The 13,774-nt window shown below is 50.0% G+C and overlaps 4 protein-coding genes across 4 annotated transcripts; 1 reads left to right on the plus strand and 3 right to left on the minus strand.

Moving 5' to 3' along the window:
- Positions 1–31: 31 nt before the first annotated feature.
- On the minus strand, positions 32–2,780 carry LTR84_006777 (uncharacterized protein; the record flags this gene model as incomplete). The annotated part of the gene is made up of 7 exons (XM_064850335.1): positions 32–35; positions 89–97; positions 166–398; positions 454–592; positions 675–1,736; positions 1,839–2,479; positions 2,526–2,780. The coding sequence occupies 7 exons, from the start codon at positions 2,778–2,780 to the stop codon at positions 32–34; spliced, it is 2,343 nt and encodes a 780-aa protein (XP_064702817.1).
- A 611-nt stretch (positions 2,781–3,391) lies between these two features.
- On the minus strand, positions 3,392–4,471 carry LTR84_006778 (uncharacterized protein; the record flags this gene model as incomplete). Its single annotated transcript, XM_064850336.1, has 1 exon — positions 3,392–4,471. The coding sequence occupies one exon, from the start codon at positions 4,469–4,471 to the stop codon at positions 3,392–3,394; it is 1,080 nt and encodes a 359-aa protein (XP_064702818.1).
- A 1,365-nt stretch (positions 4,472–5,836) lies between these two features.
- LTR84_006779 (uncharacterized protein) lies at positions 5,837–8,082 on the plus strand (the record flags this gene model as incomplete). Its single annotated transcript, XM_064850337.1, has 2 exons — positions 5,837–7,918; positions 7,972–8,082. 2 exons carry the CDS (start codon positions 5,837–5,839, stop codon positions 8,080–8,082), a joined length of 2,193 nt encoding a protein of 730 aa, XP_064702819.1.
- A 1,001-nt stretch (positions 8,083–9,083) lies between these two features.
- LTR84_006780 (uncharacterized protein) lies at positions 9,084–10,889 on the minus strand (the record flags this gene model as incomplete). Its single annotated transcript, XM_064850338.1, has 1 exon — positions 9,084–10,889. The coding sequence occupies one exon, from the start codon at positions 10,887–10,889 to the stop codon at positions 9,084–9,086; it is 1,806 nt and encodes a 601-aa protein (XP_064702820.1).
- Between the last annotated feature and the right edge of the window lie 2,885 nt (positions 10,890–13,774).

The following is a 13,774-nucleotide window of genomic DNA, read 5'->3' on the forward strand; positions in this document are numbered from 1 at the left end:
TATCGACAACCTTCCTGACAATGCCGTAGGACTACCTGGGTTGGTGTGCATGACAGTCCTTTTCGTGCATATCCAAGTTGAAGCATACATATTGACACTGATAAGAATCCATTAGCATTATCGTCTGGAAGGCCTGCATTAGAAAAAAGAAGGAAGAATTCTTACCGATCGATACATTTCCCTGGATCTCGACGACCAACACATTTGGCTTCAAAGCCGTTGTTCTCGAAGATATCGGTATACCAAGGTCGAAGAGCAGCAGAACGGAAGAAGACCCGACCACCTAGTTTGAGAACTTTGTTCAATGCGAGGATTTGTTGCTGGGCAGCATCTTCGGCGGGGTTGAACCAGTCCATTGAGTCCATGAGCTGTGGGTTGATAATGCTAGTGTCAGTGGCCTGGCACAATGAAAGTGGCAAGAGACGCCCGATGGGAGCTCAAGAGCGGACTCACAATTGCAATAGTCAGTGTAGAAGGGCTGATTCGAGCAATGACCTCCATGATCTCATCTGTGTGAATGCGGAGACCATCGAATGTACCAGGTTTGGATAGCTTCGCGTGTGCTTTGGGTCCTAGATATCGAGGGTGGCATCTACTTTATGTCAGTTCGGTTCAATACTGAATCTGTCAAGTGACAACCAGTGGCTGAAGCTGCCACTGGGTTTGGGACTTACTTCCTCGAATATTTCCCTTGCAAGCATACATAATAGAAATAGTTGTCTCTGCTGACTTGTGTGGTTTCCACCACCGGATCCAGCGTATCAACAACATATTGCCAAATCGCCTCGCTGGGATTGGTCTTTCCTTTCGACGCTTTTGGTCTCTGGGTATAGTCATTCAAGATCAACGCATGTTGAGCTGGAGGTACACCGGCGGCTTTCCATGCCCACCATTCCGTCGAGACAACGGCACGATGTAAAGGCCAACTCAACAACAAGTTTCGAATGGTCGGCCAGATTTCGCGTTGTTCATTCAACGTCTCGACCTTGCAAAAAGTTTGCACTTTGGTGGTCATGCCAAATAGCTTAATCAGCCAACGAATCAGTTTGATGGCGTGCCTGGAGCCACCACTTTCATACAGTCCGCCAGTCGAGGTGAAAACGTTCGTCTTGTTCAACCAGTACTGGAAGGCTTGACTTGACATGTGAGGGCTGAGTTTTTGAAGGAGTAAACTACGGAAATCTTGATGACGGCCTTCACCGAATAATTGCCATGCGTCCGAGTGAGATAAGGCCGTGAACGCGGCGACTTTGAGTTCGAGGAGATGGTTTTGATTGGGATTGAGGTCAACGGCATGTATTCTGCGTGGCTGTTCAAGGAGATAGTCGAGGATGTTGTCACCAGCGCTGGTGATGGTGAGAATGACATCGTTCTTCGTAATTTTCAAAAGTTGTCGGTCAACCGCTGGATCTTCCCAATTGAATGCGTAGATATATTCACTCCCGAATTGCTGATGTTTCCGAAGTAGATCGTTGTAATGTATTCTCCAGTGGTGTTGTTGATAGAATGCTGCTGGAAGTGGCAAATTGGAACTGAGATTGATGATGGCTGATTCGTATAGCTTTGATCTGGGAATGTCTTGCTGTTCGTCGAGTGTTTGTTGTTCTCGATATTTCATCGGCGACAGGTAGGGCGATTCTGTGAGCGCTGCATCAATCTTTTCAATGGTATTCTGGCCATCTCCTACGAGAGTATCTGCATCTCGCCGGCATCCAACAAAGATATAGTAAGGAATGCTAAAAATTGAGTATGTAAGCAAAGAAAAACGGACGGGTGGTGCCACCCAGTAGAAAAGGGATCCACGGGTCCGGGGCAGTATGTGGAACAGGACGACTTACCCTCCGAGCAGATAGTTTCGTTCGCTTATTGACAAGACTGTACCAAACCGATACTCAAGATAGTCTCGTCGACCACCATCAAGGTTGACACGATCAGCGTCAAACCAAGTGCGCCAGAACATGCGACCGACCCAATTGACATGACGATTGAAAGTGCCTCCAATGTAATTTCTGGAAGAGACATCCACAATGCTTTGGACATAAAAATCACAAATGCCAACCAAGCCGTCTTGGGCAAGAAATCCCGTGAGCAAGTCAACCACACTGTAAAAGTCTGGAATCATGGACAAGCTATAGCTCATGGTAATGAGATCTGCGGACGCCGCTGTACAGGCGATTGAACGAGCATCCTGGCACAGTACCGTCACATTCCTCCAGCCATGTTGACGAATTCTCTCATTGGCAACCGCGCATAAAGAGGGTGACAGATCCACAAGGAAGACATGATCAAAATAGCTCTCGATACCCACGATTTTGTCCATAATCTCGATGTTGTAGCCGGTGCCACCTCCAACATCATACCAGACAGGTTTGCGATTCTCTCTAGAGGAAGCTTTAGATTGCAACTTGGCGGCTAGTATATCCAGCATATCCTCCCTCCCTTGAAGAAGCCGTTTTCTAGTTGCATCATACACGTTGGCCTGAGGCTGTCAGTTGAGGGGGGAGTTGAGAATCCTGCCCACCTACTTGAGCGGCATAGAAGCTTTCCAGTGCAGATTGTTGTCCACCATCCTTCTTCGAATCATGCGGTTTGAAAAAACTGACATAAGCAAAACGAAGATAGGGATGAATGCCGAGTTTGTCCAAAGTGAGCTGCTTTCCTAGACTGTAAAAATAATAAGATAAAATGGTCACGAGGACAAAAGCACCCATGCCTATCAGCGCGATGTCAACTTGATGGTCATGAAAGCGCTGCCATTCGACCTGTCTGAATAAGTCCATCGTGAAGTACCTTTCTATGAAGGAACAAAAGAGCAGAACGACAGAGAGCGCAGAGATGGAAAGAACGAAAGAATCGTCCTAGACATTGTACGGTTCTAAGTTATGCTGTTTATGAATCACAAATTCGATCATGAGGCTTCTGTTAATCTTAGAAGTCTGGAAAGAGTAGAGCGAAGGACTCTGACGAATCATCGACACAGTTTGGACCATATGATGAGTTGAGTGGCAATGACAACCAGGTGAAAAGCGTTCTAAGAAGGCGGCTGTTCATTGAAACCGCCATTATCGCATGTGCGGATTCCATGGTCGGCGGGACTAGTTCGTGAGGTTGAGACCATGGGCGACAGTAGCAGGTCAAAAGGGTTCAAAAGCAACGAATCAGAGTGGAGGACTGGGAGCGTGCACCGTAAGGCTTGGCCAGGGATTATCCTCAGTGGAATTCAAATCGAGGCTAGATCAAGACAGCTCGAACGAACTGATAGACTTGACACACGTGCCCACAACAGAATTGTTGCAAGCAAGCCCTAAGCAACGATCTGCTGCAAGTCATCCAAAGTCTGGTGCGAGAATTCCCATGGGGTGCAGGTGTTCGCTCCCATCGTCTCAGATTTCTATGGGCTGGAGCTGTTCGGCTGACCTTCCAATATTATGAGACGCGCTTGTGCGCGTTCACGAGATTGCTGTGCCAGGTGGAAATAATCGGGAAGATCCAGACTATTTGTATCGCTCACCTGATCTAGGGGCACAGCAAATGCATGACACGTTTCATATAGGTCAGCGAGCCATAAATCGACCATGGCTCTCAGCCGAATCAATTCCGGCTCATCCATGTAGGGAAGAGTTGTCATACACTCATCCATTCGGGTTGCAATTTGATTAGCTTGTTCAAGTTCTCTCACCTTTGCCGGAGATTGTGAATCTAGCTGATCGGAATGAGGTGAATCTGGAGTTGAATCATGCTCAGTACCCGAGACAGACACAGCGTAGATCCAAATATTGAAGAGCGCAAGGTAAAAATCAATGGCATTGACCGAGTCGGGCCATGACTTGTGGTAAGGATGTCGGATGATCAGAGTCTCGTAAAATCGTTTCGCATTCTCCAGGTTGATTGCGGAGATGGACTCGGGCGCTGAGGAAGAAGAACTGGGGTCCCGGTTTTGTCTGAGCAGGATTTCAGCAGCAATTCCCATGAAGCCTTTGTTTCTGATGGGGGCATCATTGGCAACGGTTGAGTCGCGTAGGAGTAAACCCATGGCTCTTGAAGCTCGTGCATAATCTTGTGCAACCATACTACGGTGAATGATGGTGGTCAAGACGGCCAAGTGTTGGAAGTGTAAAGACCTAGAAGTGGAAATGTGTGTAGAAATTGCATCTTGTGCAAGATGGGCTGAATGATGTTCTTTCAGAGGAGCGTGTGGAAAAGGCGGTGGTGGAACAGGCTGGTCAAAGGGCAGGCCAGCAAGTCGGTGTTGGATCCTTTCCAAAGGAGAGAGACTAGCTATGTAGTCGAGATTGGGAGCATCGTCTCGAGAAGTTGAAGACGACGAATCATCCGACCCAGAATGGTTTTCTTCCTGATGAGTTGTATTGGATCTCTTGCGCTTCTTGCTTCTTGGTCTGGAGTGTGAGCTGGGTTGTTTGGTAGTTTGTAAAGGACGGGAAGGTTTGAAGGGAGTGGTGAAGATGGCCATTGTAGAGCAGTGGAATCATTTCATTTGATTATATCATTACGGGTGGGTGGTGAGTGGTATCTTTCAGCGCCTCAGACAGATCCGAGTCTTGATAACCTGCACACGACTTGAAGTTTGCAATTGATGGAAAATGAGATCGGCCCAACTGTTATTCCGTCCCTGAGCGGCCCGAGTGTGTGATTCTTGGAAACTGCTGATGAGGCAGGCACGAACGAACGTGGAGGAAGGAAGCATGAAGGAATTATCGACTATCGACTTGGGGAAGGAACGACCTTGGCCGTGACCGAGCTGAACTTGGCTACCTCCGAGTACCCAGGTACCTAAGTAGGTAACATAGATACCTGTATCTGCCCTGATCTGCAGCTATTGATTAAATAGGCTCCTTTGGCTTCGGCTGTGGCTCCAACTGCTGCCTGCAGTTGGCCCGTAGCCGTTGAACTTCAGCCTTGGACTTGAACCTCAGGAGCCTTTCCTTGTGAGGCAGTCAAAGGCGCTCAGGCTCAGGCTCAGGCTCATGTTCAGGCTGGCTGGCTGGCTGGCCTTCCCCCCAACAACCAACACCTGCATCTGCATCTGTGCCTGCACCTCGATGCAAACCAGTTTCACCACCACCCACCACCAACACCAACACCAACACCAACACCAATATCCCACATCAAACGACTTCTCCATCCACCGATTCCCCCTTCATTTGCTCCATCTCATTCTGTATTACTTTCGCCTGCATTCATTTGCGAGGTATCTGTTCGCCTATGGAAACCTGCTTTGTTTGATCATACACCACCTTTCATAACCTCCAAATCGGCCACCGACTCCTTCACTTTCCGTCTTGATGAATTCCATCGTCATCACCTTCACCATCGCCATCGCCATCACTTCTCTGACCTGCTGACAAGCCACTCTACCACTACCGCCCCTCCGTTGTGCGTTCTATCCGCTTCACTCAACCACAACTCCTCGGACATGACACCCTAAGACCATCAGGCTTCCGCTGCGACAAGCATACCCCCATTCCACAATATGGGCAATAGCTCATCTGTTCCTCGTACGCAGGTCGACGATGAACATCTCCACCAGTTGACCCATCGCAATCATGATACTAGACCTACGGGAAGAAGTTCCCGTCTCGGCCGAAGAAATGTACAATCAATACGCGCAGCAGGTCAGCGGGCTACTACCTTGTATGGTTCTTTGCGTCGTCACCATCCATCTGATTCCATGGCAAACCCCCATATACCCACCCCATCTACGAACCCCGGAAATGAGACCGAGTATGAGCAGGAAAATAGACCATTGGTGGGAGTGCAGCCTGTTGATATGCCGGACATATCCCCATCTCATTACGCCCCTCGACGACGTTCTACCATGTCAAGACTGGGCTCCCGAGTATTGCCTGACTCGGTGGTCCGTGGCCTACTGAGTAGTGGTGAAGAGACTGCTGCCGAAGGACGTGCCTTGCGACTGGGGAGTGGTGATCCCACTTCCATGCTGTATGACCATCCACAAGAAGCAGAAAGAGATCGCCAAAGTTATGATAGCCATACCGATAACCGTTTGTCCCTGACTGAGTCCATATCCAGACTCGCCAACAACAATCTCGACACCACCACTCACGCACCTCCTCCCTTCTCCGTCACCCCAGATTTCCACTCACCTAGCCAATCGGTCTCCCCATCCGGATCCGCCACTCCTCGCATGGAAATGGATGCATCAACTCGAATTTCCTCTCCCATAATATCTTCTATCCGATTTCGAAATCGCTTTAGCAGAGTTAGAGACTCGATCTCGTTTCCTTCCCGAATCTCTAGTCTTTTTGCCCGTTCTTCTGATCAACTACAGTCCACTCAAGGTTCTCGAGAATCCGTGGCCCGGCCGCGTGTTACCTTTGCTGACGAGTCCGATCGTCTTCTTCCTTCATTACATCCCACCGATCCTCGTCATGACAACGAAGATGCTCCACATGAACTGGATGCAGTCGAACCAGAAGCCAGGACATTACTCTCGGGACCCAGGGTCACCTCGGGCATGAGTACTATTCGACGCTTCCAACCAGGATTGCGATCCCGTTCAACTCGCCTGATTCGTCGTGGTGAGCATCCGCCCTTGTCACAGGTATTACAACTGGCGGCCGCCGCAATAGCTGCTCAATTGTCAGGACATGCCAGTGGTGGCCATACTGGCGGGCGTCATTTGGGTGAAACATTTGACGGTAGCATACAGAACTTTGTACAGACACTTCAAGACGCGGCAACTGCACAAGCCGGAGAAGCCATCGACATGAATTCGAATGATGGTGATATGCCTCCGGTCAACTTTATGAGAGTCTTTCAGTTCCCCAATGACGAGAATGGGTCCCCAATCGCATCACAGGCCCAATCCCGCGATGCGAATCAGATGGATTTGGACTCAATTGCGGGCCCAGAAACCGACCGATCTGTGACCCTGGTCTTGGTGGGAGTCCGATCACTACCACACGGGCAGGATAATAACAATGGTGAAAATGGCACACTAGGCCCCAGTCTAGACACCCTGTTGAGCCTTCCTTTTCTCCCGCCCGCCAATGTGATGCGAAACGGAAGTTCGGGAGCTTTGTTTCGCCGCTCGGACGCGAGTACTCGAGTACGACCTAGCCACCGACGACATTCCATGACCAACTTTAGCTTCCCTGCTCAGTACGAAAGCCAGCGGCATCAACGGACACGAGCATCTGGTTCTCGAGCCTCCAATTCCCTCGATCCCACTTACCCTGCAACGCCCGACACCAACAGCGTTCCCACTCTTTTATCGGAGAGTCCACCAGGTCCAAATCCCCCACCATCCACTCCAGCAGATCTAAGAAGTGGCCAAGTTTCACCCATAAGAAGACCTTCCTCTGCCTCAGCCGTGCAATCACCTAATCTCCCTGATCTGGAAGAAGATCGTACTCAAGTTCCACTGGAAACTCCACCCTCCGAATCATCATTTAATATTGCTCGACAAAGAAGACGCAGTGACTCGGAATTTGCTCGTCGGCCGGAGCTTGGATCAGGAGCTGCCAGACGGAACGGAATGGTGGAACCTGACCCGCCTCCACCTGGGGTAGGCAGAAGCTGGTTGATCTATGTTGTCGGTACCAACGTCTCACCTGATCATCCAGCGTTCACTATGCCCAGCCTCTTTACCGATCATCCATCATACGAAGACATGCAGATGCTGTCCGCTCTTCTAGGTCCAGTCAAGCCTCCTGTTGCAACGCAGGACGATGTAGGAGCGTCTGGAGGGCTCTTCCGCCTAATCCTTCAAGAGGGAAACCTTGTTGGGGACTCGATGGCAACAGACGATGGCCTACCTTTGATCATCAATAGTGGTGAGCGATGTTTGATATGCTTGTCAGATTATGTCTCTTCGGAAGAAGTGCGTCGTCTTTCCAAATGCCAACATCGCTATCACCGAGAGTGTATTGATGAGGTAAGTTTGAACCATGACAGACGAAGACATGTCAGGCTAACTATGATCCGCAGTGGCTTACTACCGGCCGAAACAGTTGTCCGATGTGCCGAGGACAAGGTGTAGGAGAGACAGGAAATGAATCAGGAGCGAGTTCAGGAACACCGCCTCCTACAACGATTTGAGTGTAATATCAAAGGCGAACCCGTGAACAGGTGGAGATGTTAGATTCTCGAATTCATGTACGGAGAGTTGTGATTGAGAGAGTTTAACTACATTATGACACATAACGAATTCTCTAGTCATGGGCATCGTCTTTTTTGGGAAATGGGGATCTGCGTGGGTTGAACGGTCGGGAATGCATAGGACGACCGTGAATGGGAAACAGTTCTCGACACAGGTAAGACAGCGGCCGAATAGGATTGGAATGGTCGCTTCAGCTTGGGCGCTTTATTGGCTAGGTCTTGTTACTGCTTGCTCCCTCCTAGCTACATACCAACTCAGTTAGGGGTTCTTCGTTTTCGAGTGTGACTTAATTATTGCCGTGGAACAGACATGATCTGCCCTGCGGACTGGACAATCCAATGGGTTGTTTTCTCTTTGTGTTTTTCTCATCCTTCGTTCCTGTTCTCTATCTTATTGTCTATCCTCCAGCAATAACCCAGGTACTGATCGACGAGTACACTCGATTGACTTGCCCATCTGAGTGCTCTGCCAGCCAGGGGAAAGAGGGAAGGAGGCCACTGGTGTACACTTGTCAGGACAATGGGGAAAAGTAACAACGAGAAGCGCCCAATGAATGGAAAATGGAGAAATTCCTCTCGCAGGAGACTTGGGGGAAAGTCCATTTCATTTCGCTTCAGTCTGTCTCATCTCATCTCACCTGGTCAGGTCCTGTGCCTATTTATCCATCCTCGGCAGTCTGGAGAAAGGGTCAGTCCTATCTTTTCCCATCGACTCTTCGCTTTCCGTTTCCTGCTTCGCTTTCGAAGACCAGGAAACCCTCACAAAAAAGGCGCTAAAGAAGATCCATGCATTCATGCATACCTACCTTTTCCAATGCTCATCGTGGTCATATCGTTCTTTGTCCTTCGTCCATAGGTCGTGGCGCAGGGAGATGGATAGATCAGATGTGATGTGGTATGTATGGTGGCGGACCTTTGATCGATGTACCGGCTTGAATCCATCAGGGTAGTTCAAGTGTACAGCCCGTCATGCGCTCGACATCTTGAACAATAACCTCAACATCCTCCATGACACCACTTCCGGATGTGAGCTCAGCAAATACCATACCACGCCAACTTCCATCCATATCTACAACCCATGCGCCCGAGTCTCTACCCCGAACAAAGGACCCGCGTTGCCCGGTCTGATCAGGATCAGGGGTAATTTCCCACCCAGTGAAGATGATTTTCTGGCCCAGAGAATTAGGCAAAGCGATGTCTGTCCTGAGATGGCTGATTTTTCCCGACGTGATGCCTGTCGTGCGGCCCTTTTTCCAGACTTTTTCGCCGGACTGAGGACTTTGTGCGGAGCGGTACTTGATCTCGGATGACAATGGATGGTAAGATGCATCCATAGAGAAGGGAAGATTTTCACTCCTCGCAGGGAGGGTGTTGAGCTTTAACGCGCGATTCGATACTGCCGATAGTGACCAATCGTGCAGGCTTTGGGTCTGAAATCCAGAATAAGCCCGTAGGACCCCGGCATATGGGTCGAATGCCTCGACAATCTTCTTCTCGGCTTGATATCTTTCGACCTCGGGGACACGTATGTCGAGAGCTTTCTGCCAACGTTCCTCGCCGGTCCACTCAAGCTTCTCCTGGTATTGAACCATATCTTGAGTCGTGTCTTGAATCAACGTTTCAATCCACTTGAGCTTCTCGTCACGGTCTTGTTTGGATGGGACCACGATGTTGATATTAGAGCTCGTGTCTCGTCGAAGGCCGTTGGCTTCGCGTTCTTGACCCACGATGCTTCTGAAGGGATGAAAGACGCTCATGACCATGTCCTCGGTGTTCCCGTTCCCGTCCCGAAGTCTCACAACTCCGCCCAGAGTCGCAGTAGTAATAAGACCATCGGGTCCGAAGCTCGAGCCCGGCTCGATGTCAGACTGGAAAGCCGAGGTTGGGAGAATTCGGTCGGTGATGATATCCAAAGCAGGGGGATCATCCGAAGTAGAAGGATCCTCGAAAGCAGACAATGGATGCTTTGCCGGGATAATCGCGACCTCAACGTCGTCCAGGCCAGATTGATTGAGGATGCCTTGGATTGCGTTAATCAGTGGATCCCAAGTATGGCAAGTGATCTCAGGCGTGCCGATGACAAGTGTGACAGGGTTTTTGAGAGGGTCCAAGCGCCGTCCGAAGTGAACCACCGATAACGAGAACCAGTCCAGTTCCCAAAGCTGACTGAGGATTTGAGGCCTCAGATCCGGCCAGAGCGGCACAATGGGCTCGTGCGGGCCGATGGGTCCAGGAAATTGCGGCTTGAACATCTCAGGGTCAACGATTTCGACTGTGAAGCCAGCAAGATTTCCCATCTCGAATTGCTCCTCTATGTCTTTGAGCGCCAAATACCACGAATTTGTGTTTAGGTTTCGTCGTGTGATGATCAGGCAGGTCAAGTTCTGGTTATGTTCGGGCGCAGGGAGGCGGCCAGCCGAGGGATCAGGCAAGCGATTGACGACGGACATGGAGAATTGTCTAAACCCATGTTTTTCCATGATATCCAGCATGACCAGACGTGCGCTTTGCCAGTTGATCCTCTCGTCGGCATCTGGCCCGACGGGGTGTGTCAACAACGGCCATCGGAGGAGTGGTGCTGGAAAGCCTTGACGAAGATCGATTGTGGAGTCGATTCTTGGGCTCGTGGACTCATCGGAAGGTTGTTGTCGTTTTTTCCTTTGTTGACGACGGGAGGCTGGACTCGTGAAGGCCGTGGGAGCAGTACTGCTCCTCTCGGGAGCGCTGGGGTCCGTCGGTGTGTTCATTGTTCGAGGATGAAGAAGAGACGTCGTCTAGAACAAGGCTTTTGAGAGAAACCCCGGGAAGAAGAGAATTTGATGCAGGGTGTATGGGGAAATTCCAAGAGAAAGAGAAAGAGAAAGCCATCTGTGACAAGTTGGTCGAAGAATTAATGAATCAGAAGGGGTGACGCCTTGTACGTTGGCTCAAAGTCAGCGAAGGATGAGTTGGGCACCCAAAAGGAAAAGTATACAACACGGCGATCATCAAACTTTGGTAAATGCGGCTGTCCGCCTTGTCTGTTTGTCTGCCTTCTCTGCTTTGGTCCGCCTTTCCCAATTCTCTTCGCTGTTGACTTTGACTCTTCTGCGTGTCGGAGAACGCATCAACATCCCTCTCAGCAGATAATATTCTGCACAAAGCAAGGTTCAGCATGCACCTTGGTAGGCAAGACCCAAGTGACTTCGATCCTTCTTCCTATCTGAAGACGAGTGTGGTTACCTTTCTATAGGTACCTCACCACACCAACTAACCTTCATCGCACTTTGGGGAGTAAGACTCAAAGCACTTTGATATTTCTTCGCTACTTGAAACCCATTCGCTTACCGAGGTTGATTTCTGATGGCACAAGGGATCAAACTGGTTCACCATTGATAGAAGGAGAGCCTACTCGATGCTGAGTCCTAACTGACTTGCACTGCATCGGGAACCTGATTTCTTGGAAGTCCAAATTCGCCGTTGAAGAACTTGAAGAGCATCGCGACAAGGCCATATCCGATGTGACCGTTAAGCTTACTGCCGTCCAAATAAACAAGGTTCAGGTACCGGTACCTGACGAGTTCAAGCCAACATCTCAAGACCTCGGATCCATGGCACACTGGTTGGAAGTCCACAAATAAGTACGCAGTCAGTTCAGAGTACGAGAACTTTATACGAGGGACCTACGAATGTTCTTGCTGTGGACAGGGATCCACCAATAGGTCTATTCAGTCCAGCCTAAAGCTCCGAGTCAGTATCTCTGTACTCTGTGCCGTGGCCGTGGCCGTGGCCAATTTGGTCACCAAGGGGCTTCCAGACTTGGGTCCAGCGTTGGTCCGTTGGACGCCTGCCGCTTTCCTTCTTTTATTCCACAAACCAAGGGTAAATTGCGGTACATGAACGGAACGTCTCAACGCCAAAGGGCCTCTTCGTCCTGACTAGTGTGGGAGCTAACTGACAACGTAGTGGCCTTGTTTACCCTACCCTCGGAGAGTCCGGCTATCAGATGCTCAATCCTTGAACCCTGAGCTCCAGCCGCTTAGGGCCCGTGAGCAATCTGGAAGGCTGATATAATTAGCTCTAGTATTCTACGACCATGCCGAATACGCCTCGACCATGAGGACATTCCTCAAGGCAGAGTCCAGGTAATTCTGCTCAAAGAGTCTGGAATCTTTGGAGACCACTTTGACTGACTCGATGCTTCACGTTCAGTCTGTCCCGTCTGCTGACAACGAGCTGCTGGCGTTTATCATGTGCGGAGACATTTCATCTACTGCGTCGTATCCAGGAACAATCCCAGGAGCTCCCCTCTTGCGACGTTTCCAGCCATGGATGTCCTCATTATCTAGCTCAGCTTGATCTGAACTCAAATCTACCATGAATAGGTAGGTCGATATTCCTCTTGACCGAGCCTGTCACGGAAATCATCCACTGGTATCCTCAAGCAACGGTCCAAACTTCCACTGCCTGTCTATCATTTCCGGGGATAGATCACGAATACGAATTCTAGCTCCATCGCTGCAAGAGTAACTCCGTGTCCGCTTATGCCTACAGAGGTTCTGCTCCCTGGAACTGTGACATCACAGTAACTCGCGATTACGAGTAATTCAGGTCTGTTGCACTTTCTGCAGGACACGTAGCAGTGGCTCTTTGAAGAACAGACCTACGGTGTTCTGGAGAGAGGAGTGGCTAGTGGAATACTGCGACTCGCCTTGCCAGTTTTAGGCATATGCCCTGGAATACAGATCATTACACCAAATACGAGCACGGAATTTCCCAGCAGATCAAGCGTCACCTTCGTGGGCATCAGGTGGAGTTGTCAACTGTTGCTCTCAGGTGGAGTTGTCAACTGTTGCTCTCAGTGCGAATAACAGCCAAGTAGCAGTTCGTCACGATTCGCGATACCAAGTGCATCTCGTTTTGAACCCAGTGTATTCGGGCGTCCTGCATTCTAACAGTCCACAAATGATGGAACCACCCTCGAGAACGCCAACTGCACTGGGTGCAGCACCCCTAGAAAACCAGTCCGAATGCATACACCAGGTTCCTCTGAAATGAAATTGAGTTCTTTGCACAAAAATTGCAACCCTCGAGTTGACCAGTCTAATCCACCACTCCCCACCAGTAGGACGGTTTCGGGGGCTCGAGCGTTGAAAAGCAGGATCTGCAGCAAGGGTCACAAACCCACCATGAGGTGCGAACTAAAAACCCTCCCAAGCTTGGGAGGCCACCTCGGCCCTGCGGGAATGATCGCCATTGGGTATCTACTGCATCATCACCGAACAATATCGACGCCCCAGTGCACTAAGCAGCTGCCTACTTGATAGTTCAACTATTCTTGAAAGCCTGGGCTTGCACGTCTGTCAAAATCAAACAAGAACGAATCACTTTGACAGGGACTCACGGAACAGTACCCTAATTCGGACCCCTTGGACTTGCCTAGTACCTACACATCTTTTCCCCATCACCAAGAAAATGGCAGTGGGGGCCGGTCATCCGCCCACAAGCTCCAAGCCGGACGTTTTTCAGAGTTCTTCTACGAATATGCACACACACGGCGATGTTATCAGGTAGCGTACCCAATGATTCATGGTTGCCAACATACCGTGAGATCGGAACCCACAGTACCCATGAATCACAACGGCCGAATGAG

This window comes from Exophiala bonariae, assembly GCF_035927105.1.
Source record: "Exophiala bonariae strain CCFEE 5792 chromosome Unknown scaffold_26, whole genome shotgun sequence".
Lineage (NCBI taxonomy): Eukaryota > Fungi > Ascomycota > Eurotiomycetes > Chaetothyriales > Herpotrichiellaceae > Exophiala > Exophiala bonariae.